Here is a 27,007-nt window from a genome sequence, read left to right as displayed (position 1 = left end):
TTCTCAGCGCCTCCAAACTGCGATATCCTTATTTCAAAATCTGCCTAAACAGAATACCTGGGGCACCAGCAAACAAAGCAAGGAGCAAAGTAGTAAACACATCTTTTTGTTTCTTTTCTTTCCTTAAACATTTAAAAACCAATTACATCTCTTCATCTGTACAGTCACACGAGATCAATGCCAGGGCTCTATATATTAAAGAGACAATATAAATTACATCCATTGACACAATCTTGCATTTCTCTGCTGCTTTACAAATGGAGCTCTAGAGCTGTTAGGACACAATGAATAGTCACATTGAGTATTTACACCAGGCTGCCTCTTGACACCAGCTCAGACTGCCAGACGTAGTCTGTTCCCACCTCTTTTGGTGCTAGCTTGTCTCATGCCCAGAGACCTCCCTTGAGAGCAGGAGGTGCCCCCAAGAGTGACATGTGTTTTGGGGCTTGTTTCTGGGAACTTCCCCAAGGAAAGGAGGGGAAACCCATCAAGAGGTCTCCAAGACGCAGACCAAAGGTGGTCTTGCTGTTTGCTCAGTAAGCGATGAGGTGAACCACAGAGGAACATGGAGAGGAGATGGGCAGCACTACGTGGTGGGGGAAGGAGATTACCGATGGTTTCGAGGCAGGGAATAGACATTTGGAGGCAGTTGGGGGTCCTCTGCTGCATCCCATCTCCTGGCTGGCTTTCTAACATTGCCGCATTTCCGATTCAAGCCCAGAAGGCTTAAGGTGCAACTGGTCTGCAATGGGGTTGCAAGTCGCGGCCCCAGGACAAGGAGCAGAGCAGAGACCTAGCAGCAAACAAACAGAGCGCGATGCTCCTGCTCCATCCCAGGGCCTGGCCGAGCCACGGGCAGGCAAGTGGGTGCAGGGCTAGAGCGAGGTGCGGATCAGGCCTCCCACTGAGCAGCCTCCCCGCTGCCCGTTTTAGGGGACCAGAGAGCAAATGGTGCGAGGAACTCGTCCAACGCTGGGCAGAAGTTGCAGAAACCGCTTGACTACTGGCCAGGTTTCTCCCGTTGCCAAGAGTCCTCGGTGGGTCCGGGCAGAGGCAAGGGAGCCAGGAATAAAGCTACTGAGTGAATCAGCCGAATGAACTGGCTAAAATAGGAGATGCCCTTTGAACCACAGCAAATACAAGCTGAGGCTTGAGGAATGTATCCTCCTTCCACCCAGAAGATGGCTGGCACCGGCCACCGGGCAAGTGTGGGACCATTCCCCACCATTTCGGCCCCACCATTGCACAACTTTCTGCAGCAACGAGGCTGTGGGCAGAGCGGGACATGCCTGAAAAGCGGAGCATGACCCCAGTGAGCAGAAAGCCCAGCCCCTGTGTGACCAGGCTTGTGCTGACCAGGCTTGGCCCTGTCTCGCTGCTCTGCGCCCTCCTTGCGGGCTCTGCTCTGCAAAGACAAAGCCACGTTCATGCACGCCCATGTCACAGTCACCACGTGCATTTTCAGGACCTGGGGGAGCACTACAAGGAGGTGGGGGCTCCTCAGCACCCACACTACTGGGAGGAGAAGGAAGAGAGTGGGAGGTGAGGAAGGTCCAGACAAGGTACAGTCCAGCAAAGACTCCTGACTGGTCCCACTGGCAGCATGTTCCTCCCAGGCAAGAGCTGTGAAGGTGGAGGACCTGGTGCCAAAGAGAGGGACTGAGGTTTGAGGACAACTCACACGGCTCTGACATCCAACCTCCCGTTGTCCAGCACTGCCATCTCATCCCTGATTCCCTCCTGCTCCCCTTTCCCTGCTCTCCATGGTGTGAAGGAGCAAACCTCTATAATAAGCACAACCAACACTGACTCAAACACAGCAGTGCTACCCAGAGGGCACCGGGGGTCCCTGAGGGAGCCATGTTGGCCGGGGCCAGGTCCCGTGTCCTTTCATAGAGGTGCAGCTTGTCTTTGTTGGAGTGAAGCATCTTCACGTCCTCAAAGGCATAGTAAGCAGCCAGCATGAAGTTGACATCCCCCGTGGTGAGGAGGTCAAAGACGCAGGACTGAAAGTAGAGGTCCTCCACGGGCAGCTTTTCCCTGCACTTGGCCGTGGCCGTTTCATACGTGAAGGCCTCGGGGGGGGCCGGCAGGCTGGGCCCCTTCCTGCGAGCACGACCCTCTGTGGCCTGGGCTGAGCGGATGGTCTGGAAGTCAATCTGTTGGTTGAGTGGACAACCGCGGAGGCAGAGGTAGAGGCCCTGACTGTCCCGGTCCTCCACGGCGTTGACCACCTCCTCTGGCATGCGCACAGCGAAGGTGAGGTACCGGCCCACCTGCCTCACCACGATGGTGGTGCCAATGTACTTTGCCTGGATCTCGATGTGTTGGCCCGACACCTTCTCAGTGATCTTCAGGCTGTTGGCTCCGTGCTTGTCCCCACCGTTCTTGGAGCCATCGGCAAAGGCAGCGGGGAGCTCATCCATCTCTGCTTGGTACACTTTCTGGTCCACACACTCCTGGAAGCTCTTGAAGATGATGGTGAGCTGTGGGGGAGGAAAGAAAGGAACAGGGTTACAACCAGCGATGACCACCTGAGAGCATACAGCCACCACCAGGAGTGGCATGGGAGGTGGAGGAGCTGTCTGCTCAGCCTGGCTGGGAGTGTGGCCTTCAGGTCAAGGGCAGGTGCTTCATTCTAGAGTTGCCCCAACTTTTAGGCCCTCAGACACAGCCATCCTGCTTCAGCACAGGGATGAGGACAGAGTGTATGGAGTCAAGACGCAGAGGCTGGACTGAACGTACCACCTGGATCTGCGCTGTTATCTCCAGGCCCAACACAGGAGCTCCCTTGTAGTGGGAGCTGGTTGGAGTATCGTTACTCACAGGCTTGTGGTGGCATGCCCGTGCATGCAGCACTGTCTTCCCTCCAGGGCCTGGCAGAGGGGGATGAGCCCTGACTTTCCTAGAGGTGGCAGAGCTTCTCCTCTGGCTCCCATGGCATTTACATCCCAAGGGCTGGACCTCTTCCTTTCCCTGGCCACTCTCTGACCAACAGTCTTCTCTGGGCCCCAGAACACACCGTGCCCCATGTCAACCATGCAGACACATGTGTTCAGCATGTTCAAGTGGGCAGGCACTTCTAGGGGTGATACAGCATAGACTAAACCCAACACAGCTCCCCACCCTTGGCTGGGCTCAAAACACAGGTCCCTTGCTGGAGGAAGGACCTCACAGTGCTTGCTCTTCCCTTGCTGACCTGGCTTTGGGGGGAAGGCTTGATGAGGAGGAGGAAGAGTAGTGTTTCCATGGGAGGAAGAGCAACTTGCTTTTCGTTCTCAAGCAAACTCTTACAGTTCCTCTTTCACCTCTTGCAAACTTGCTCTTCCTCTTGCCCCTCTTTCCATGAAGGAGAAGCAGTAAGGGGGCCACTCCCCCCACGCAGCCCCCATGAAGGGGCAGACTGAGACCTGGCCAGAGCAGGGCAGGGATGGAGGACAGATGGCTCCAGCAGCTATATGGCAGGTACACCTGAGGGCTGAATATGAAGGGAAAAACTGAGGCTCCCCAAGGACTGGGCTGAGCATGGTGGTGGCTCCCAGCACCTCTGCTCCCAGTGGTGCTGGTGAGGAGCCCTGAGCTGTCCAGAGCCCCAGCAATGTCCCTCTCTCCCACCCACTCATCCAAGTGCCCATATGCTCTCAGCCCTGTGGCAGCCCTGCTATCCCCTCCTCAACCACATCATGAGGCACCACCATGCCCTGGGTTTCAGGCTGCACTACCCCTCACATGCACCACCTGCTACCTCCTCTGGGTCCAGCCCTGCCTCTGGCTGGAGGAAGAAGGGTAGACCAGAGACCATCATGTAAAAACACAAAAAGCCCCATGGACCGAGAGGCTCCCATCCTTTCCAACAGCACCTGGTGCTCTAGCAATAACCGAGTAATGCTTTCCACAGCTCATGCTGCAGAACTCGTGACTAATCCCTCCTCACCGCAAGCCCGTGAGGCAGCTAATGGGTGAAAAGGCTCAATTAAGATGGCGATCCTGGGATCCAGCATAGAAATTGCAGGTCCCTGGGATCCTTAGGGACCACTTTCCTCAAGCAAGACTTCCTTGCAAGCTTCAGCAGGTTTTGATGTCTTTTGGTAAGGAGTTGAGAGCATCATTAAGTACCTTTAAGGAGGTTTATTAGGGACAGGTCAAAACCAAAATGCCAGCTCCACCACAGGCTAAAAAGGTCACATCCAGAGCTCAGAAGCAGTCCCTGTCCTACATGTGCTTCTCTCCTCTCCCCACACACAGGGAGAAGCAGATCTCCCAGACATGGCGGGACAGGACATCTTCCAGAAGCTAGAGGATGCCCCCTGCTGAGCCTCCCCTTTTTTTGGCACAAGAAGTGGCCTGTTAGCTTTAGAGCTTGTGCACCACGGAGCAACATGACAGTTCATCAGCTCCAGGTCTCTCCTGAACTTGAGGCCATGTCACAGAAGTCCTGCATATCACGGCAGCACATTTTCACTTGGGTTTTCTCAGTGTTTCCCCTATACCTTCAGGATGTTTATTCAGGCTGTCAAAGCACCACCAGAACAGACTGTGCCCCACAAAATGCCTTGACTTGGTTGCAAACCAGAGAGACAATTACAACATTCCTGGTCTAGCTGTTCACAGCAACCTGGAGTCCCCCAGGTGGGAGCCCTCTTAATTTGGGAGCCCTCTTAATTTGCCATCCCCAACTTTGGCCATGATTGCCCTCTGAGCTGCAGCATCTCAGCCTGCTAACCATGATGAGGCTGGACATCCTCAGGAAGAAACCACAGGTCATTTAAGTGAAGGTGGGGACAGAGGAAGTATGGGTGTCTGATATTTAGGGCCAAACGCTCCAATTCAGAGGAGCTCCCACCCAGCCTTACCCTCCCCAAGGAGATGTGCAAATGGTGGAAGACAGATGGTGGAAAGAAAGGCTGTTCAGAAGCACCTCTGCCTTTGGCCCACCTCTGCTCGTGGGGATGTGCCCGAGGCTCACCTTGCTGGTGGCGGTGGCTGTGGAGCCAGGCAGCACCGGAGTGTTGGTGACCTGGACGTTCAGGTAGTTATTGTCTATGAGCGGCCAAGCCCCTTGCACCTTGCAGGTTTGGAAAGTGTCTGTGAAAGTCCTGAGGTGGGGGTCCCCAAAGAGCCCACAGTGGGTATAGTTGGGGGCAGCCGAGTGTTTGTGAAAGCTCTTCTCATAGTGGCAGATTTCAGGGCTGTCGGAGCGCTCCTGGCTATCCCCGGGGGGCAATGTCCGGAGGCGGGGCTGGGACGTGGGGCCATCCTTGGAGCAGTTGTGTTGCACCATGAGATCGTCTATGCCATGCACGGCGGAGTGGTAGGCCAGGTCGCCCCTGCAGGTGCGGGCGGTGCGGCGGGTGCAGTGTGCGTAGGCGCGTAGCGCCGTGCAAAATTCGGGTGCCTCCTCCGTGCCTAGGTGGTGGGAGCCCGACGTGGCTGCCCAGAACTCAGAGTTGCACTTGAGGATCTTGCATGGAGACGTCACTGCGGGAGGGAAGGAAAACACAAGGTGGTCAATGCTTGCATGCCTGTGTGTGGGACAACCAACTCTATTCCTACCACGAGACTGGTGTCCTCCTCCCACAGCCCAAACTCATGACATTGGCTCTAGCGCGTGATGGTCACACGGACGTGACCCTCTCACATGACCTAACTCTCATGCATCAAAGCCAAAGAACCCAACAGGATCTGCCCTAATTTAAGCCAAGAAGGGAAAGAGCATCCAGCCTTTAGAGGAATGCTCCTGGAAGGGAAAACCAGGGTGGGGAATAATGGGACGTATTCATTAGTGGGGATAAGGCAGGATCATTAATGTGGGGGGAGATGCAACGGGGTATTTAATGACTTTCTAGTCTTTGACATTCAAAGGTCTGTGCTGCACCAATCACTTTGTGTTGTGTCCAGACCGAGCTCTACAAGGGCAAAAATCTGTCTGCCTTCCTTTTCCTCCTTCACAGGCATTGGGAAACCCAGCCCCTGCATGACCGCTGTGCCCTAGGCACATATGGATGCGCAGAGGTTAGAGCAGGATCTGCGCCGAGGCCAACCCCGTGCAGCAGAGCCAGCAGCACCCCACCATCCTTGGGGCTGCAGCGGTGCTGGGAGAGGTGCTGGGAGCAGTGCTCGCCTGTCCCTGTGCCCCTGGAAAGAAGCAGGAGCCAAAAAAGCTCTTTCTTGCCTGCCATGTGCCTCTGCCCAGCTCTGGGAGCCCGTTCCCCGCCACGGTTCGCTGAGAGAGAACAAGAGGTGGAGGAGAAAAACCGGCACGGCAGGGTGCGGGGATGCCAGCCGAGCCCCCGCCTCCCCTTCGCACCCGCCTTGCGTTGCCCACGCGGAGGCGAAGCCAAAGGCAGCAGGGCCTTCGCCGGGCTCAGCTGTAGCCCCGGTGCTCGCTGGCGAGGCAGAGGAAGGCAAAGAAAATTCAGATCCTGTTTTCCCCCCGCAACATCTGCTCCCTGGGGCAGCGTGGCTTCCCCGGAGCAGACTTGAAAGCAGCTGTGCAAAAAGCGCGTGGCCATCACTGAACGTCGCACAGACACTGCTCTGCCCGTGCCAATTTGGAGGCTTGCTGAGTGAACCCGGGCTCACGCCACTTAAAATTCATGGTGTTTTCCTTCCTCTCCTCTGAATTGACCCCCTCGAAGGGCTTGGAGACAGGATGGGCTCAGGCACAAAAGGCAACAGAAGGATGAGAAGCAAAGCCCCACCATTTCCAAATGCTTTCGTGGTGCCTCTCGCAGGCGTGCACTTATATTCCCGTCTCGGGGTTTGTTTAGAAGGAGGCTGGCAAGGCGTCTGTGCCAAAACCATTCAGATTTGTTTAAAAAGAAAGTTACAAAACCCAGTATTGTTTCAGGGAAAACAGTATGTTTTAGTTTTAAACATTGCAGTGCTGGAAACCTAAACATAGTTGGTGCTGGAAAATCAGAAAGAGAGACCAAGGCTATAAAACACTAAGCAGTCCAGCTTTAAGAAACAAGCCTGTCTCCTCTCCCTTTCCAAGAAGAGTGAAGTGCAAATAGGAAATGGTGACAGGTTCCTCACAGATTTAAAATTCATGTTTAATAAACTCAGATGCTAGCAACAGCACCAAGAACCCAGGAGCTGTTTCATCTTGGCATCATCCCATGTAAACCTGCAAGAAGCACTGTGGAAAGCCTTTAACTCATCACTGACCAGCGGTGACTTGATAACAGGCTTTTGATCTGGGACATGGGATCACATTTCTGCTAAGCCTTCTGCATTTATGGGTTAAATTTAAAAACATTTATTATTTCACATCCCTTTCTTTTCCACCCCAAGACTGTGGTTTTCCACCAAAGACACTTTGCTTATCAGTGGGCTTCCCATCACAGCCACTGGCTTGCAATGGAGCGTATTGCTCTGCGTTTCTCCTAGATGAGAGGCGTGATGCAAATGATGTCTCGTTACCAGCATGCAGAAAAGCCCAGCTCCCCAATGCTGCCTGCCTTAGCTCTGGAGGCTATACATTCAAACATGGCTGCTGCAATATGCTATAGCTAGCACAGTGCCTAAACTCAGAGGGAGGAGTAAGGGACGGTATTTGATGCAGGCAATCATGCACGGTAGCACAGTCGGAGTGACAGGAGCAAGCGAGTTTGCTGGCACGGTGAGTGCAAGCAGGAGCATTTCAAGGTGAGCTGCTCGCATTGCGGCTGTGGGTTTATCATGGTGGGAAATACGGAAAATGACTCTCACTCCCTCTGATGAGAGACCGCGAGCATAGCTTTGCAGATGCCCCAGGACACTCCCAGTGGAAGGTAGGAGTCAAAAAAGCATGCAGGAGTGTGACCAGTGCCACCGTTGCCGGTTATCCCAAACAGTTGTGGCATCGGGCAATTAAAATGATTGCTCTCTTAGTAGTTATGCTAATGTACAGCTTGAGGATGCCTTGAGGTTGCATGCGGCCGAACGCGCTGTCACTGCAGACAGACTTGCCAGCACAGCCCCGGGAGGAGCTGGAGGACACGTCCCTGGACACGCAGGACCCACACGCCCCACTTCAGCTCACAGCTGGGTAAGGCAACGGGATGCACTGCGCAAAGCGGTGCATCCAGCTGCGCAATCCAGCAAGCAGCTCGCAGAGCCCAGGCTGCTCCAGCCCTTCGGCCGCTATGCAGATGGGATTTTTTTTTTTAGTAGGAATAAAGCCGTAGCTTGTTGCTCTTTAAGGACATACTTCATTTGCTTGCATCAGGAGACGCAGGCATGAGCTGCGGCAGCCTACGGACAGGGTGGGCTGCTGCAAAACGGCCCCCCCAGCAAGTGCCAAACGCATCCTTGTGCCAAGCATCCCTCACCACGGCGCTGCCCCAGGGTCACGCGTGACTTTATAAGGTACTGAGCTGAAAAAGAAAAAAACCCAAACCAACAAAACCAAGGGCAGGGAAGCCCATCTCCTTCCTCCCTGGGCCTGAAGGGGGAGCGTTCTTCTTTAAGATGTTATCGCTCCGGTTTTGGCACCCATTCCCTTTTCGCTGTTTTGCTCAGGGCCCCATATAAGGCCAGATTTCCAAAGCCAGGTGCCGCAGAGGCGGTGTGCGAGCGGGGCCGCGCGCCCTCCCCGGCCGCTCACGCCTGGGCTTTCCCACAGATGCTTCTCCAACCGCACCGCTGGCCAGCGGGTTTGGCAAAGCCCTCGTGCTGCTGGAGAGGGACCATGGCTGATAAAGGCCGTGGAAGAGAGCAGACACAACGCTCTCCCCCTCCTGACAAGCACGCCTTGCCTCGTCCCCTCTGGCAGCAGCTTTGGCACAGCGGTGCAGGCTCATTTGTACCCGGGCCAAGAAACGATGTTTATTCAATTTCGCATAATCTATTTTCCATCGACTCACAATGGATCTGTTTTTCAACCACAGATGACTTAGCACGGAAACAAACCCCTCTGAAGCAGGAACCCAGCACAGCTCTCCTGGGATCTACGAGACACCCCTGGGTCTGGGTGATGCCACCACCCTTGTCCATCGCAAAGGGTCCTTCATCCCGGGGACGGGCGACTTCAATCCCTGGCAGCCCAGCCACCTCCCAAACTCCCCATCACCTTCTTCTTTCAAGGGCTTGATGCCACTCCAACCAGGGACAAAATTTCCTTCAGTATCTTCAAACCAACAGTTTCAGAAAGTTTAAAACCAGAAGAAATCATTGAATCACCTGGACTAAGACAGCCCCCTCCGTGCGCAGCCCGGTGCCCCACGTTTGTTCAGATGTACCTCCCATGAGGATTTCTGTGGTCTGCGCAGTCTGAAAAGTCGCCCCTTTCCTCAGCAGGCTGTTTCAGGAGTTTATCGCCTTTACAAAATGCGGGTCTTGGTTCTAAGTGGATTTTATCTGACTGCATTGTAAGGACATAAAAAGAACCAGCAATTTTCTCCAAAGCAGTAAAAGGTCCCTTCGTAACCAGTATGTTTCCCACAAAGATATTTACACACTGCAATCAAGTCACTTGTCAATCCTCTAGATAAGCTAAACGGTTTGCACTTTTAAGTTCTCACTGGAAGGTGTTTGCCCAGCCCCACCATCAGACCTCCCCCCCGGCAGGCGTGTTTCCTGCAAAACCTACCACCCCGACGGCGATACCAACGGGGGCACGTGCTTGCCGCTCTCCTGAGGTCACCCCTTTCGCTGGGGTGTTGCACCACAGTGGGCACCAAGACGTGCCGTTTGGCCTTGACCTTTTCCAGAGCTCCCGGTTTGCAAAGCACCGGTTCTCCATCCTGCAAGCATCCCGTGGTCCACCTGCCTCGGCGAGCTCCCACATGCTCGGGAGCCTGGGGTATCGCACGACCCGGGTCCCACTGCTCTGCCCTGGTCATTGGAACGTTGTATTAAATGCTATTAAATTAAGCGTTCAAACATATTACGTGCACGCATCTAACTTTAACAGCCTTTTAATTATCAGTGCCCCTATCTTCCCTTCAGCTGGTGTCAGGATACCTGGATTTCATTTACCCAAATCATGCTTTTTCAGAAAACTAGCACAAACCCAACAATTCATCTGTTCTCCTGCAATTTCTTTAGCAAAGAGAATTACTGGAAATTAATTTCAGTAAGCAAAAGCCAATTCTTTTAAGACTCTTGGGTGCATGTGAACCAGACCTGTTAATTTTAAAGCGTTCACTGCTAAGAGATGTTGTTTAATATCCTCTTGGTTACTAACGGGCTGGAAAGTATTTCATCACCCACATGTGATGCAAATACATCATCCCGCGTCTTTCCAAATATATGGATTGAAGTGTAGATGTGCAAGCCTCACACATGCAGTAAAAGGCTTTTTCGGAGAACACAGTAAAATGTAATTACCTTTGGCCTCAGATCTGAGCACCTAGACTTAGGCTCCTAAACACATATTTATTTAAGTAATCTAAATAAACATATTTATGCTGACACCTCAATAGGAAAGGCACGATTCTCGGAGGTGCTAAATACCAGCAACATCTACCAGCTTCAAGGAGATGTGGGCTGCTCAGCTCCTGGACAGACAGCAGTCACCACCAGCACCAAAATAACCCCAGGAGTTAAAAAAAAAAAAAAATCACATTGCTCCTCAAAAACCTGGCTGGCAGGATCCCTTCCAGCAAGATTTCAGGAGTCCACAGTAAAACCAGAGGGGATGAACGCCACCAGCCCTTTGCACCCAGCCCCTCGCGCTGTCCCTGTCCCAGCGGGTAGGTCTCCACGAGCCACCCCACATGCCGTCCATGCTGGACCCACGCCTTGGTGCCCGCGTGGGCTGCTAGCCCATGCATCAGCCAGTGCCTTGTCACGCCGGGGAGAGAAACGAGCCCACCGGTGCCATCCGCAGCCCTGACGGATGGGGTGTCCCGGGCAGGGGCAGCTCTCCTGCAGCCCCAAAAGGGCACCCTGGGGTGAGGAAGACCCAAGGGCCACATGACCCAAGCTTCGTGAAAGGATTTGTGCAGGATGGCAGTGCTGGGCTCTTCCAGCGACCTCCTTTGAACTGTTAATCAAGCACAATCTTGCAGAATAATAGCCTGGTTATTATTGCCTTGTTTGCATAACAAAGAGGCCCAATAAAACTGATTTGACTGTGCTCAGAGGGGGTGTGAAAGATCAGCCCTGAGAAAAGAGCTGCAGGAATGCAGCAAACTGCTCCAAAGCCTCAACCCAGGAAGAAAGACAATGCAATTTGCCATCAAGAAAAACCCAATAGACCAATAAATTACCCATGTGCAAAGGGATTAGATCAGGTTTCAGTTGCACTGAAGTGGGGGGAGGAGGACCAGGAGGAGGGAACTGAAGGAGAAAAATAAACCTGACTCTCTTAAAGAGCTGGAGCTCATATTTTGCAAGGGCATGCATGGGGAGGTTGGCTCAGAGGGGCCACCTTCCACGCTGGGGCCTGGGCTTTGTGCTCTCTTCCACTGGAAAAAGCAGCAGATGCATTAAATCCAGCCAAAGGACGTGCTGATAGAGTGACTCGAGATGTATAGAGCGACTCCAGATGTATCAGAAAGCACACCTCAATCCACGCAGCTTCTTTTACCCCAGTCCTTGTCTTGCTCAAAAGGATGCTGGGGAAAGGCTTCCTCCCATTTCTTTTCTCAAGTCATTTCTTTTCAAGTCAAAAGAGGGGCACAGAAGGAGGTTTCTTGTTTCAACCTGTGTCAATCACTAAAGCATCCGGAGGACCTGCCACGGCCAACTCCCTTTTGTCCTCAGCGCCGAGTTCATGGCCCCCCATCTCTCCTCTCCTGGCGTCGCGGAGACACGGGGCAAGCACGGGCAGGAAAAAAGCAGAGTCAGTGTCTTCACCGGCTACGGCACGAACCGTTGGATGCTGCCGAAGGAGCCCTTGATCGTTCCTGTCACTTAGTCAGCTCTTTTGGCTCAGAGTCAGCTTACCGCTGACCCGGCATGCTTAGCGGGGACGAGTGTGCCTCTCCCCAGCCCCCCCGGCCAGCACTGCTCCTCCACGCTCCCCTCGACATCCCCATGCAGGGAGAAGGGCGAGCAGACACCGTCGGAGAGGGCGTCAACCACGCAGCTCATAGCCAGGGCCACGAGCGACTGACGATGCCGCTCTGAGAATTACCGGCAAATCTTGGGAAGTTTGGGAGGCACGATGGGCTGAAAGGAGGAACCAGCGTTTACAGCCAAAGCAACAACAGAGTCGCAGACTTTGCTCTTAAAACTTCATCCTGGGATTCAGGCTTCAGCATTGCCTTTGCCGCAACTGTTCAGCTTTCACCAGCTCCGAGGAAGCAGTGCCAGCGGATGGTTCGGAGGATGCTGGTTTTGCTCCACGGACGCATACTGCGAGCTGGTAGATGGAGGACGAGGAGGGAGGGAGGAAGGGAAGCGATCTCCTGATTCTCCGTCTGCAGAAGGGTGCTAACGAAGCTGGCTCCCTGCCATGGCGTGCCGCGGGCTGGAAAGCAGTGCTGGAGCTGCACACCTGGGCTTTCCCAGCTGGGGAGCACCCAGCCGATTTCACCAACGGTTCTCAAGAGCCGGTAAATCTCCTTGAGGGGAGTGGTCCATTTTACCGATGAGGACGCTGAGGATGTGAAGGGTTTCACACAAGTCGAGCCCAGTGAGAAGAGAGGTGGGTTTGCTCTCTCATCCCCTGCACGAAGCATCACCCTCGTCTTCTACCCCGGCCAACACCACCCATGTCCCCATCCCTCTGAAGCAGCGGTATCCGGACAAGGCCATGTCCACCAGCTACCCCCATCGCCGAGTGTTTCGGGTTTCCAGCAGACATCACTCTCCCCACGCCAAAGTTGTTTTCCCAGGGTGCCTTTGAAGGCACGGCTGCCACCCACCAGCGCCCGGGGCCCCCCAGGTGTGGCAGCGGGTCCCTCGCCCTCCTCCCCCTCGCCCAGGCCGCAGCAGGGCTGGCAGGGAAACGCTTTCTGCTCACAGGTGTGGATTCCCTCTAGGAATAATCATCCCCACCGTGCTCTTGTGAAATTTCAACCCTTTAAACGCAGAGGTAAATGAGACACAAAACGAGGAGATGGAGAAAAGCCCGGAGCACATAAATCTGGATGAAGCAAATTTATACAATTAAACGCCTGCCAAAAAATTGCGGCATCTCAATCAGAGGCGTTGGTTTGTGTGCAGGGCGTGGGGTGGCAGCTGCCCGGCTGGCAGGCAGCAGCCCCACGAGCCCACCAAAAACCCGTGCAGGCACCTGACTGATGCTGCAGCCGCACCCGGGGACACGCAGGGATCTAGTGGATCCCTCCTGCGGGCTGGGCTCCCACCCAGCACCAGACTCCCTCCCCATTGCTCGGTCCCCATAGAAGCCACAATATCTGCTCCTCCTTCACAGCCACAGACCCTCGGAGGTTTATTTATTTTTAAATGCATCTGATTGCTGGCCCTGCTGGGCTCAGGTTTTGAGAGGAAAAAGTAACTTTCTAACTGGAACCCACCCCCCTGAGTCCTGCTGCTCCCCACCCTCCCATCCCCGGCACAGTGATGCTCTCACACCGCTGTGGGCTGGCAAAGCCCAGAGCCAGGATCCATCCCTACAAGGTCCTGCCCCATGTCCTCATCATCTCAGGAAGGGCCGGCTGGAGTGTGTCACACGGCAAGAAAAAAAGGTAGCTTGTCCGAAAACCCAAACGCCATAGATCATTACTAGGGCTTTGGGGACCAAAGTCAACAGCTGTCCAGGAAGGAGAGGAAACCGAGGGAGGAGAAAATACTTTGGGCTCAAGTGAAGCTTGCTCTCTGCCTGACCCATAAAAACCCCGTATATGCAGGGATAGCCCTCCTTGCTGGGAATTAAATGGCCAAACTCCCCTGGATGCTCATGCAGCGGAAAGCGGGACTCGACACCCTTCTGGTGCTCCACCCTGAAGGACTTACTGTTCTTGCATCTGCAGGGACGCCAGCCTCCGGCTGCCCCGCACACCACGGCCGGGCCGTTAGACAGAGCGGCTCAGTCTGCGCCTACGAGGGCTGCGTGTGTGTAGGAGCCAGCTTGTTCTCCGCAGTAAGAGCCCGATGACTTCATCAAGGGGATGGCATCTGGTTTTGCAGTTGGCCATAATTCAATTCTCCCCCTTGCTGCAGGAATTTCAGCTGGTGAAGCAGTGATTTACTCAGCCGGGCTGCACTTGAGTGCAAAGCAATCTTGAGGCTACAATCGAACGCCCTGTTATTTTGAGAGCTCACGGACAAGGGAATAAATATCCTCTTCTTTTCATCCCAGTAGTTGCCAAGTGCAGGGTACGAAGCTTTTTACAGGCATTTAGGGGCACTCCTCTTACAAGTGCGCTCCGGGTGCCGTGCACAGCCCGGCAGGGCCCTGCCTGCACAGCTCGCTCCTGATCTTTAGAATCAGGACAGGATTTGCCAGGACAGCCACAAAAAGACCAGGGCACCCCCTCACATGCCCCACCACAGCTGCATCTCCAAGCATCCCCCATCCTCCCCGAAAACCCTTCCCCATCACCCCAGCGCACATCACTCCTGGCTTGCAGCAGCCTTGAGTTCACCCCGGCCCCCTTCAAACCACCTGGGACGCCGATGCTTTTTTGGTCCCGGGTTCCCACACTCCCCATATTCCAAGTCTGGTGTCTGCTCCAATGGGAAAAGCAAATCAAACCCCATCAAACCCATCCAGCGGGGTCAAACCGCCTCGTCTTTGACCATCTTTGCTGTCCCACTAATGCTCATCCCTTGGGAGCTGTAGGACTCCGCTGGACTGATGGGCTGAGGAGGGGCTCGCTTGGACCCTGCCAGAGCCCACGGTTGCTTTATGGGATGTGCCCATCAGGGAGCCGAAAGAGAGACGACAAAACTCACTGGCACTGGGGCCTGATCCAGCGCTGCAGCCCGGCTCTCCGGGGCCAGCAGGTTTGTGCAGAGACCGAGCAGAGCCCCCAGGTTAGGAAGTTTTTATGGCTGCCCAGCCCTGGGAGCACTTTTACGTGCACACCCGACTCGGCGCAGCTGTTTGGGCCGCAAAGACCCAAAGTCACTCTTAATATCCCCCCACTCCCAGTAACCAAGGGCCAGGAATTTTAGGATTTTCTGTGGAAAAGAGCAACATATCCACCCCATCTGCATTCAAAACAAGGTGCCTCCTTCCAGCCCCACAACGAGCCTTGCTGGCAATCGCAGAGAACTCCCTGTTCCAAGTACGAGACTGGCTCCGAGCGAGCAACAAAACAGGGAAGCCAAAATATTTCCAGGTTTACGTTTGAATCCCTCCCTTCTTCTCTGCCCTGACAACATCCCGCACAGGCGCGCTCCTCCCCTGCTGCCACCTTCGCCGGCCCCCGGCCCGGCTCCCCGTTCGCAGCGCTGGGGAGGTGTTGTTTTAATAGCCTCTAAGCCCCCCTTCTCAATTTCGGCTTAATGCTGCGATCACGTCCCTCCCTGCCGCTGAAACAAAAGCCATTTATCAACCGATCCGATACACTTCCAGTAGGGACGGATCCTTATCTGGAATCAACCACATTGCCTGGATGCACCAAGGGCAGAAAATCCCAATTTTTGGTGGGTTTTCTTTTTTTTTTTTTTTTTTTGAGGCAGGAGAGTATTACAGCTGAAACGGCAAAGCTGAAGACAAACAGGGAAAGCCAAAGCAAACCAGAGTATGAGGGGGAGAGCAAAGCCTGACATCTGGGGCAAAACACCCAGGGCCGGATTCTGAAAGTACCAAAGGATTTGCAAGAAAACTCAGCACAGCCCATCCTGGGAGGCATAGGTGGGGGTCAGCCGATCACCCCGGGAAATCAGGGTCCCAGCTGGGAGGGGAGAGTGCCCATGAGCATCCGATGCTGGGACTTGGCACAAGCCCTGAGCAGGACTTCTGCCAGGGAAACTGTCAGCAGCGGCCTGCTCTGCCCAAACCTCCTTCCCCAGCTGCCCCACGCTCAGAGGTCACCCTGACCCATGCCGGGGGGACCCCGCAACCCACGGGTGCTCGATGGTGGGGGCTGCCCAGGAGGCAGCGGGGTGAAGCCATCGGTGCGAGAGCAGCATAAGCACGAATCCAGCCCGGGGTGTGCGCGTAGTGGGGGGGGTTAAGCAAATAAATAAATAGGGCAGGACTCGGCGAGGCAGTGATCTGACACGCCGAGCGCCCGCCTGGGCAGCCTCCAGCGGCCCCGCTCACCCGGGGCTCTCAGGAGGGGTGCGAAGCTTCCTCAGGGCTGCGAACCTGCTGGGAACCCACAAATTCCCAGGATGCACAGGGAAAAAGGGGCAAAGGATATGCCAGGGAATAAATCCCCCCCCCCCCTTCTTTCTACCTTCCCACCCCAAAAGCTTTCAGCGAAAGCCCCCGGCGTGCTCCCAGCCCTGCACACGGGGAGCACCGTCTCCGCCTGCGCCCCGCTCCCGCGGGCTCCGGATCGCCTCGTTCTGCCAGTTCTTTGCACCTTATTTGACTGCTGAAGGGAGAATCAAACAAAGCAGCCAGCCAGATCTCCTATCAAGTTCTTTCTTGCACTGTAAATCTCACAGCCTCGACGCTTTGCAACTCAAACGCTCCGAAAAAGGGCGTTAAGCAACACGTATGGGAGCAGCTCCAGAGCTTCCAGAAAAAAAACAGGGGGTTCAGCTTCCAGCCTGCTGGGAAGTCCCCTGGGAGAAGTTGGGGTCCAGAGGGACACCTCAGTGCTAAGGGCAGCGCTGAAAAGGCTCGCTTTCCTGCAACGGGGCGAGAGGGCAAAGGGGGGAGGAAGGGCGTAAAGCAGTTATTTATTTATTTACTACATGTGTGTGCAAGACTGCTTCACCTACGGTTATGCAAAAGAAAGGCAGAGGCGATTTAAGAATTAATAAATTAAAAAAAAAAGGGGGGGGGGAAGTTTTACTAAACTAAAAAGATAAACGGGGAGATTTAAGCGTTAGGGCTTTTCCTTCTCCCTCCTGCTTTCTCTCCTTCCCCCCCCCATCATTGCAAATGAAAAAAAAAAAAAAAAAAGAGGAGGTAAAGAAACTGGAGAGTTTTGGAAGGAACAAATCCGCCTCTGTGGACTGGGTTTCCCCTCCCCCAACAAAAACAAGCACTCAGGGCTTGAAGGAATTTGCAGGCAGAGATCTGCCAAAAACATTGTGAAAAACTATGGGGGATTCATTGGAAACAGATGGCGTTTTCAGCTGTAATTCTGAAATTCTCTCCTTTTCTGACACAATACAAACAAACTGGGGACGGGGCGGGGGGAGGCCGCGGCCCGCGAAAGGTGCGAGGGCCGGGGGCGCGCGGGCAGGGCCGGCGGGCGGGGGTCGGCCGGGGCAGCCGCTGCTTGCGGGGCCGTGCGGCTGCCGCCCGCCCTCGGACAGCCACCAGCTCCCGGCCCGGCCGGGGCACGTTTTCCAGGGAAGCAATGGTGTTGAGCCCCCAAAAACCCCGAGGCCGGGGAAGGGGGGCGGCGGGGAGAAGGGGGAGCCCGCTCCGTGCCGCCCGCGCATCCTCCGCCGCGCTGCCCGGCCCAGGTGAGCCCGGGGCCCCGCTCCCCCCGCCCCCACGGGCACCCCACCTTCCCGAAATCGCGAAGCTACGACCCCCCCTGACCCACTCCGCAACCTCCCTCTGGCTCTTCCCTTCCCGGGGGGCGAGGGGGCTCGGAGCGGGGGGACCCCTCCCCGCACTCGAGGGCAGAAATTTGGGATTTGGGGTGTTAATGCGTGGGTCGCCCCCCCGCCCCGGGGTTCCTTTCAAGGCACAGAGCACAGCCGGGAACGGGAGAACAACGCAACCTGCCTGACGCTGTCAGAAGCAACCCCCGGCTGCCTGCGCCCGGCATTGCTTTGATTTCGACCATCTCCTTCCTTGTGGGATGAGGCAGCGGGCAGACAAAGAAGATGAGGTCAAGGAAAAACACCCACCGCAACTGCTCGGGGAAAAGGGAACGGGGACACACACGCACACACACCGAAACGGAGCCCCGCTTGCTTATTTTAAACATGTGGCAAACTGCTGCAAAGAGAGGGAGAGGGAAAGAGGCCCAGAGACAGGGGGAACTGAGGCGGCTATCCAAGGGCTGCGAGAAATACGGGAAAAAAATTCTTCAAAATAAAGAGGCCGTTCCTTACCTGAAGGGAAGATGCAGAGAAAGACAGGGAGGATTTGGAAAAGTCCCAGGGCTGTGGATCCTGCCCCTCTCCCCATACCCATCCATCCAGCTCGAGCTTTAACCACTATCCTCTCCCTGGAAGAAGAGTTAAAAAAAAAAAAAAAAAGAGAGAGAGAGAGAGAAAGGAAGAGAGAAAGAGAAGAACAAAAGGGAAAAAATAAATCAATCGAAAGAAAGAATTGGAAAAAAAAAATAAAATCAAAAGCCCCACATGGCTCCGCGGAGCGATGCAGGGACGGGCGGCCCCAGCTCCGGGCTCCGGTGGCCTCCGCACTGAAAGATTACACAGACTTTTTCTCATTCTCCTCCTCCTCCTCTCCTTCCCCTCCCATTACAAAACAGCCCAAACCATCAATCATCCCTGCTGCCTTCCAATGTCTGCATCCTCTCCCTGCGCCTCCTCCACTCCCGAGCGCGGCCGCCCGCCTCCCCGGCCATGCTCCTCCGGCGGCGTGGAAGGGGCGGAGGAACGAGCGCCGTGCACCGCGGCCATGGGAGGGAGCGGGGAAGAAAGGCTGGGAGACCCCGCCAAGGGGGTGACTGCTGCGGGTCGAGCCACCGAACCCTCCCGTGCCCTGCGGGGACGGGGCTGGGGGCAGCGGGGGCGGTGGTCCCACGCAGGGTGGGCTGCGGGAAGGGCTCTTGAGATTTTTGCCCCGTCTCCCTGTCGTCGTGCATCGGGGCTGGGTCGCAATTTGGGAGAGAAGCGTCCTCCCACCCCACCGGGGTCTCGACACCCAGCGCACCCTCCCTGCCTCCTTCCCACGGGCCTAACGAGAGCGCTTTCGATTTCCCCAAAATTAAGCAATTTGGGGTAAAGGGGCCGTTGTAGAGCAGCGGGGGGAAACTGAGGCAGGGAGACGCTAGGCAGCTCGTGCTGGGCAGGGACCGCGCGAGCGATGCTGCGGCCCCCGGCCCCCCCGGCACAAGGAGCTCCGGCCCCAGCCCTGGCTGCGCAGGAGGTGTGAGCGTTTCACAACCTTTCCAGGTCATTCACCCGCACCGGCGCTGGCAGCGGTGAAGTAAGCTCAGATGACTCAGAAACAGCAAGTCCCATAGATCCTTATCGTTACACCGACACTCCTCGGAGAGGGGGATGACTGTCGGGGGTCCCTGAATGCAGCTGCCAGCCCACTGAGGACTGACGGAGAGGACTAACAGAGGGGACTAACGTGTACCTACCTACGCTCTCCCAGGACCTCTACCACAGCCTAGTCTGCACCACCAGCCCGTGTATCGGCCTGGATGTCCAGCTTTTGCTGGCGGAAAGTCTCAGCAGTTGCGTTGGTACAGTTGTCCTGGGGGCCTCACTTTGTAAGCACCCCGCAGAGACCCTTTGGGCAGCCCCCGGGCAGATGGTGGTCCTGGGACCATGTAGATGGAGCAGCAGCTCGAAGAACACAGGCGTTTGCCTGCTGGGCTTCAAAATCCTGCTCCTTCCCACCTCCTGCGATGCCACAGCATGAGGAATGAGCAGGTTGGATCTGCAGCCCCACCATCCCAGGGACTGCTCCAGCCAGGAAAGGGCTCAGCCAGAACAGAGGCATCCCCTTAACAGCCCACTTGGATCTATTTAAAATTTCTCTTGAAGGGTGTTTTAGCCACAGTGAACTAAGACGACTTCACTTCTGAATGAGAGTGCCCACAGGTGTAATATGCTTTCATTAGTACGCTGCAACTTCCCTGTTTTAGATCATTAGCCCTCCTCTGACTGAGTGCGCCCTTGCCATCTCAATGTTTCATCTCCTTTCTCTTGGGATCTTATACAAAGAATAAAAGGAGGCCGGTTGTTTTACACAACCCTTCTCCCAACTCTGTAAATGCCCTTTAACACCGGGTCTTTCCTCCTGCAGCTTGGTACGGGCCTGGGATGCTCCCTGACTTTGCTGCTAGCTCTCCTTGGAAAAGGCCTTCTCTTCCACCTCACAAACACCCTGAAGGATGCTTTTTGGAGTGATGGTAGCTTAAAGTCTCCAATAAGAGTTTGTGATTTCCTCCCTGTCAATTGAATCTGTGATTCAGCTACAACAAATATCCCATGGCAGGTGAGGCGAGGAAGAGGAGATGGGAGTAAATATCCAGGAAGCAAAGATATCTATTAATAGCTACCTAGTTCTCCTTGGGGGGGTGAGCCCCCTTGCCTCCAAATTAAGGAGAGGCTTCACTGGGGCTTTATCCAGGCTGCAAAAGGAAGTAAAATGCTGAAGCTTTTCCATCTGGGACCCAGATGGGATCCAAAAATCCTGAGGCCTTGCCTGCTTGACTGGAGATCTGTCTTGGTCCTGATCCTCCTACAGCTGCGCTCAGATGATGTCCACTAGAGTCAGAAGGAGCTCTGCGTGCAGAAGAGCTGCCAGACCGGGCTGAGCTGGGCAGGAGATGAAAGCTGGCAGGCCGGATCCAGACCTGTAGCAGAGGCAGTGTGGGAGGAACGCCTACTCGAAGCACCTCTTTGTGGGGGATGTCAAACAGGGGCAAATATGTCCAAACCCTGCCAGCTGCTGCTACCACCCAAGACGAAATGCCTGCTGATGGGATGTGTAGGCAGCTGGAGCTGGAAGGGGCCTGGGGAGGCTGGAAAGAGCCTGGGGGGAGGAAGAAGAGTGTCCATGAGCTGGGGAGAGCCCAGGCAGGGGGGTGAGAACCAGGGGATGGGGTTTCAGATCCCAAATCCCCTCCTCTTGCTCTCACCCTGTCCTCTTGCAATACAACTTTTGCTTGTATTTCAATCTGAAAAACATCGCTTCTGCTATTATCCTGGCTGATGACAGATAGCATGATCTATTTATTTTTAACTCAAAAAACCATCTGAATTATGAACTTTTAAAGTCCAGCTGCTAAATAACTGCTGCGAGGCTGGCTTGATTGTTTGACTGAAAGAGCCACTTCGGTATTGCCGTTTTGTGGCAAGCTGACACATTGCAACGATAGACTGGAATCCAGTTTGAAGCATTATTTTTAAAATAAGACCCTTGCTGGAGCTTCTGCCTTTTGTGTAGGGAAAACTGTGCTGCCATAAAGCAACGGCCCGATGCCCCCAACTCCAGTTTGTAAAAATTTCTCCTTGATTTTGCTCAGTTGCATCATGCATTGCAAATGGGATTGCTGTTTTTGGCACCGATCAAAGCAGCGGATTTCGCTAGAGAAAACAACAGATGTGTCCAAACCGTAACTGCAGAGCAGGAAAAGGCCCCAAATAAGGTGTGTTTCTGAAACCCTGCTCCCCCTTCCACGTTTTTTGAATAACCTTCACCTTTCTGATTAGCTGAATCAAAGATCTGGACTTTAAATCACCCACTGAAATGCAGGTTATGTGCAGTTCGGGTCTGTGCCTTGCTTAATGGGGATATCTAGGCTTGGAAACATGGAGTGACTGTGTTTTCCCCTGCTGCTTTATTTCTTCAAGCCCATCCGGGTCTCCCCGTTTCGGCAGCGCGGAGCCCAATGCTCTTTGCAAACAGTATGTGGGAAACCAGCCACCGCTAAAATGCAAACACCTCTGAGGCACAGCGGAGTTACGCTGTGCAGCGGCTCCGCTCTGGGGGCAAAGGCACCTCCGTGGTCACACACACAGTGATTCTCGTGTTTGCTGTCATTACAGAGGGATGACACGCAAATCACAGCCGGGGTTAGCCGATAGCATTCTCCGAGGTATTTGCAGGACGAGCAGGAAGATTCCGAGTTCCCAGGATCGCTCGTCTGAACTTTACTTTTCTCTGCCCTGTGTCGCACCGCGCATGGCTGTGGGCTTCAGTGGGGCTGAATGAACGTGTCTAATTTGAACCCTAAGGTTTACAGATGATACCTCCCCTTGCAGCCTTCCTAATGGAATTATTTACTACCTGTAATTATATGGCTAAAATAGCAAGCATGGGTATTTCTGAGGACTGTACCTAGTAGTTAGAGCAATGGATGTCAGGGCTCCCGGTCCACTCCTGACTCTCCCATGAACTTTCTGCGTGGCCGCTCTTCAAGCAACCATCTCCGCGCAGCTTCAGCATGTGCCTTTGCCTGCTCTGCCTCAGGACAAGGCGTTCAACGAACGCCGCTCATGGCCTGGCTGGGATGAGCCGTGATCGCCTGTGCAGGAAGCTGATCCTGAAATGTTTTGCAATGATATGTGTTTGGGGTGAGCAGCAAAAAGCAAATCGCTCCCTAAAGGAGGGAGAAAGGAAGTTTGGCGTGGAACCCCCCAAATTGTTGTTTGGGGAGGTTTGACAACTGATTCCAAAATGTTTGTGGAAGTAAAACTAAACACCTGTGCTCTGAACAGTTCCTGTATTACAGAACCTCTGAAGAAGAAGAAAACCAAAAAGAACCCCTTCATCCTTCTGCAGTAACAGCCACACCTCTCATGTTTGCAATACTGGAAAATGCTCCATTTCATTTTAAAGACCCTCCTCTTACTCATCACTCATTTTTTTATCATTTTACAGTTTCCCTGGCTGACAGCATGAGCAAACGCTCTCCCTGAGCCGTGCACCTCGAAGCTGACAAAATACGCATCTAAACCCCCTTTCCTACTAACCTGCAGGGTTACTAACCTACTAACAACACTTGGTAAAGCAGCTGACAGGGAATGTGTCCCGACCAAGGTCTCACTAGTGCGCTGCACTGAATTTTCACAGTAACTGAATGGGGCAGGTGGAGGTGACGGCACGGAGCTGGGCGTTGAAGACCGACCCACTCCTGCGTAGCAAAGTGCAGAGAAGAGTTTGCAGGTTTGGCTAATCCACCTCCCCACAGCCGCCCCTGTGAACGTCAGACTCACCAATCTGACAGTGTAAAAAGAGGCCAGTGGGTTGAAGGCGGAATAAAACACAGCTTTGTAACACCAATAAATAAAATAGTAAGAATGCTTTGTTGACCTGCATCTCTGCATCCGCAGATTAACTGATTACCAGCAGCCCCAGCTGAAGTCGCTGTGAGTATCCCTGCTGCGGGCTCTCTCTTCAAAATGCCTGCTCCAAGCTCACAGCCATAGGAGCCACCTCTAAATGCTCGCAACCAGCCAGCTGGACCAGGGGAAGGGAAGATGGGCTGGTGGAAAACTTCCAGTCTCACCCATGACAGGAAGCAAAACAAGCAGGGATATTTTCAGGCAAATAGAGTTCATCACGTCAACTTTTTTTGACTGGTGGCATTCATTCGTGTCTCTCCCTTTCCCTTGCTTGCAAAGCCCTGTGGGGTGAGGCCTGACTCCTACACATGGGAGCTTGTAACCATCCCTTGTTCGGCAGTGTTTGGAGGGCTGGCTGGAATTCACCATCTGTATATATAGTTCCCTGCAGGGAGCTGCTCTTCCTGGCCCAGTCTCCTCTTTGGGGTAAATATCAAGCGATATCTGTTTAGTGTATCTTCTTCACATCTGGGCTCCCCTCTAAAAAAAATAAAAGGTGGTCTGGGAGGTTCCCAAGAGCAAGTTCGAATGGCCGAATGTCAGCTCAGCAGAAAAGATGGATAAATCTGAACTGCCAAAAAATAAACAGCGCAGAAGAATTGCAGAGAACTGTGTGTTTATCAGCAGAGACAGAAACCAGTCTGCAGACAGTTGTTCGCTGTTGCTTTTAAAAACTACTGGTATCTTGAGAAAGTGCAAACATAGCTCCCTAATTCCTCCCCCTCTAACTGACAGGTCAGCTAAGGACATCTCCTGGATCTCATTTAAAGGTGGGAGATGGCATCGAGTGTTTGCAAATCTACATCTTCAGCCCTTTGAGAGAGGGGTGTTTGAAGGATCCGATGGAAAAAGCTCTGTGAAACCCAACCACCTTTCCCAGGGCCCCTGCTGTCAATTCCTGACAGCAATGGCCAGAAATACAACCCACCACAGGACGCCTTTCCTGCGCTCTCGGTCACGAAACGCTAATTGAGTGTCATCGGTTGATTTAAAACTTTTTTTCTGAATATCTGAGAAAGAAACATTCCTTCTTATGCCAAAAAAAAAAAAAAAAAATTCCCAAACAGCTTTAATCCGACACCTCTACAGGTATTTCGGCAAAAGAAACTAGGAGTTTTTGTAAAGGGGGAGCAGCTTGGAGGTGGCACCGGGAGTCCTCCCGGGTGTGCCCGGCTCAGGGCTGGAGCTGGGGCAGGGGCCGGGGCTGGAGCAGCGGCTGGGGCTGGGACTGGAGCAGGGGCTGGAGCAGGGGCAGGGGCTGGAGCAGGGGCTGGAGCTGGGGCTGGGGCTGAGGCAGGGGCTGGAGCTGGGGCTGGGGCTGAGGCAGGGGCTGGAGCTGGGGCTGGGGCTGAGGCAGGGGCTGGAGCTGGGGCTGGGACTGGAGCAGGGGCTGGAGCAGGGGCAGGGGCTGGAGCAGGGGCTGGAGCTGGGGCTGGGGCTGAGGCAGGGGCTGGAGCTGGGGCTGGGGCTGAGGCAGGGGCTGGAGCTGGGGCTGGGGCTGAGGCAGGGGCTGGAGCTGGGGCTGGGACTGGAGCAGGGGCTGGAGCAGGGGCAGGGGCTGGAGCAGGGGCTGGAGCTGGGGCTGGGGCTGAGGCAGGGGCAGGGGCTGGGGCTGGAGCAGGAGCAGGAGCAGGAGCAGGGATTGGGGCTGGAGCAGGAGCAGGGACTGGGGCTGGGACTGGAGCAGGGGCTGGAGCAGGGACTGGGGCTGGAGCAGGGGCTGGAGCTGAGGCAGGGGCAGGGGCTGGGGCTGGAGCAGGAGCAGGAGCAGGGATTGGGGTTGGAGCAGGAGCAGGGGCTGGGGCTGAGGCTGGAGCAGGAGCCGGAGCAGGGATTGGGGTTGGAGCAGGAGCAGGGACTGGGGCTGGGACCGGGACTACAGCAGGAGCTGGGGCTGAGGCAGGGGCTGGGGCTGGAGCAGGGACTGGGGCTGGAGCTGGGGCAGGGGAAGAGGCAGGAGCAGGGGCTGGGACGGGACCGGTTTTGGAGCAGGGGCTGGCACCGGGACCGGGACTGGAGCAGGGGCTGGGGCAGAGGCAGGAGCAGGGGCTGGGACCGGGAGCGGAGCAGCGGCTGGGGCTGGGACCGGGACCGGAGCAGGGGCTGGACCAGGGACCGGGACCGGAGCAGGGGCTGGAGCAGGGACCGGAGCAGGGGCTGGAGCAGGGACCGGAGCAGGGGCTGGGGCTGGGACCGGAGCAGGGGCTGGGCCGGGCCGCGGCCCCGCTGGGTGGTGCTGTTATCCCTGCGCGCCTGCAGAACTCTCCAGTTTATAAAATAAATGCAACCCAACGCCGCCTTAAACCACATGACATAACAGCAGCTTGCGAGCTCCCATTAAAATCTCAATTTGGGGAAATTGATTCTACCTCTGAGCAATTGCGATGCAATTACTCCAACAGGCAGCAATCAAGAATCACATCAAAACAACACCAAACTTTCATCTCCTGCCTTGCAACCACCACCACAACAAAAAGCACCTGTCTTGCAAACACAGCCCGGTTTCCTTCAATGTATATAATATTTAGGAAGGGCAACGTGCAAGTCCCAAGAGTGGAAGCAAGCCTCGGCAGGGGCTGCTCTGGCTGGTGCCCCTGAAACGTCCTGACTGGGGGCTATATTCTACCCCCCCCGCTCCTGGCTGAGGTTATGGGCTATTTACGGATGGGTTCGCCAGGAGCAAAGTCTCCCCCCGGCCAGCCATGCTCCAGCTGCCCATCCTCTCCCTGCGCACAGATGTGGCCGTCCCTGCCCACGTCCCACATCTGTCCAGCTGTCTCACGCACCCCCCCCCGCCCCTTCTTTCCCTCGGAGCTTGCAAACACCCCAGCGCTTTGCAAACACGGGAGTTAAGGGAAAGCTTTTTGTCTCCGCAAACGAAGCGCTCCGGTCTCGATAATCACGATCAGCCCCGTGATGAGCTATCCAACGGAAAGGGGAAAATACTGGGGAGGATATTTTCAGTTCTCATCAGTGCTCTGCAAGGAATTATTCGATTGACTTAGCCCAGCGGGGTGCATTTTTAGTGGCAACCATCAGAAGGGAGGATAAATGAATAACCGCATGCACGCCAGGCTAGTATCAAGCCAGGCAGAGGGAGCGAGCCGGGCAGGGAAAATGGGAAGAATCGAGGTTTCTTATAAAAACGGCTCGGGAGGGAGGAGGCAGCCGGGGACCGGGAGCGACAGCCTCAACAGGTCCCGCGGAGGAAGGGCCATGCAGGGAGCCGGGGGCAGCATGCGGCCGGGGGGGACCGCGCAGCCCCCCGCCCCCGCTTACCTTAGCGGCCGCATCAGCCTCTCCAGCCCGCCGCGGGGGTCGGTGCAGGGAGCGGCGGCTTTTTTTTTTTTTTTTTTTTTTTCCCAGGAGGGGGAGAGAAGAGAAAAATAAACCCAAATAAAATAAAACCGAATAAAATAAAACCGAATAAAATAAAACCGAATAAAATAAAACTAAATACAACTAAATAAAATAAAACCAAATGAAATAAAATAAGCAGTCCAAGCCGCAAGGGCAGGCGGGCGGGGGAAGGGCAGCCGCGGGGCGCAGGCAGCCCCCCCTGCCCTGCGCAGGGCAGCCCCGGCGGGGTGCAGCGCGGCCTCGCTCAGCGGGACGCGGGGAGCCGCATCGCCCTCCCGGAGCATGTGAGAGGCAGCCGAGGAGATAGAGCCAGATAGGGAGGTCCCCTCCCTCCCTCCTCCCTCCCTCCTTCCCTCCGCACACGCTGAGCAGCGTCGTTAGCATGCAGCGGCGGGGGAGGGGGGGGGGCAGGCGCAGCCCCCCGCCAGGCGGAGGGGGAGCCGGGGGGGACCCCGCTGCAACACCCCCCCCCCCCGCCACCCCCTCTCCCTGTGCGGGCAGGCAGGGCTGGGGGAGGTGGGGGGGCCTGGCAGGGTGCACCCCCGCCCGGAGGGGTGGGGATGCTCCACCTGCAGCGGGAGGGTATGGAGGGGAAGTGGGGTGGGGGGCACCCCCTTCCCAGCGGCTGGGGCACGTACAGGCGCTGAGAGCATCTTTGCGTTGACGG

General features: G+C 55.2%; 1 protein-coding gene across 1 annotated transcript; it reads right to left on the bottom strand.

Annotated features, from left to right (window-relative positions):
- Positions 1-1,784: 1,784 nt before the first annotated feature.
- On the bottom strand, positions 1,785-26,624 carry RGMA (repulsive guidance molecule BMP co-receptor a). Its single transcript, XM_075714340.1, has 5 exons — positions 26,496-26,624; positions 26,260-26,432; positions 18,040-18,155; positions 4,967-5,478; positions 1,785-2,486 (listed from the first exon to the last, which is right to left on the bottom strand). Exons 1-5 carry the CDS (start codon positions 26,622-26,624, stop codon positions 1,785-1,787), a joined length of 1,632 nt encoding a protein of 543 aa, XP_075570455.1.
- Between the last annotated feature and the right edge of the window lie 383 nt (positions 26,625-27,007).

Source organism: Pelecanus crispus, chromosome 7 (assembly GCF_030463565.1).
Source record: "Pelecanus crispus isolate bPelCri1 chromosome 7, bPelCri1.pri, whole genome shotgun sequence".
NCBI classification, from domain to species: Eukaryota; Metazoa; Chordata; class Aves; order Pelecaniformes; family Pelecanidae; genus Pelecanus; species Pelecanus crispus.
Note: the sequence above shows the minus strand (reverse complement) of the source record. Positions and strands in the feature narration are given on the sequence as shown.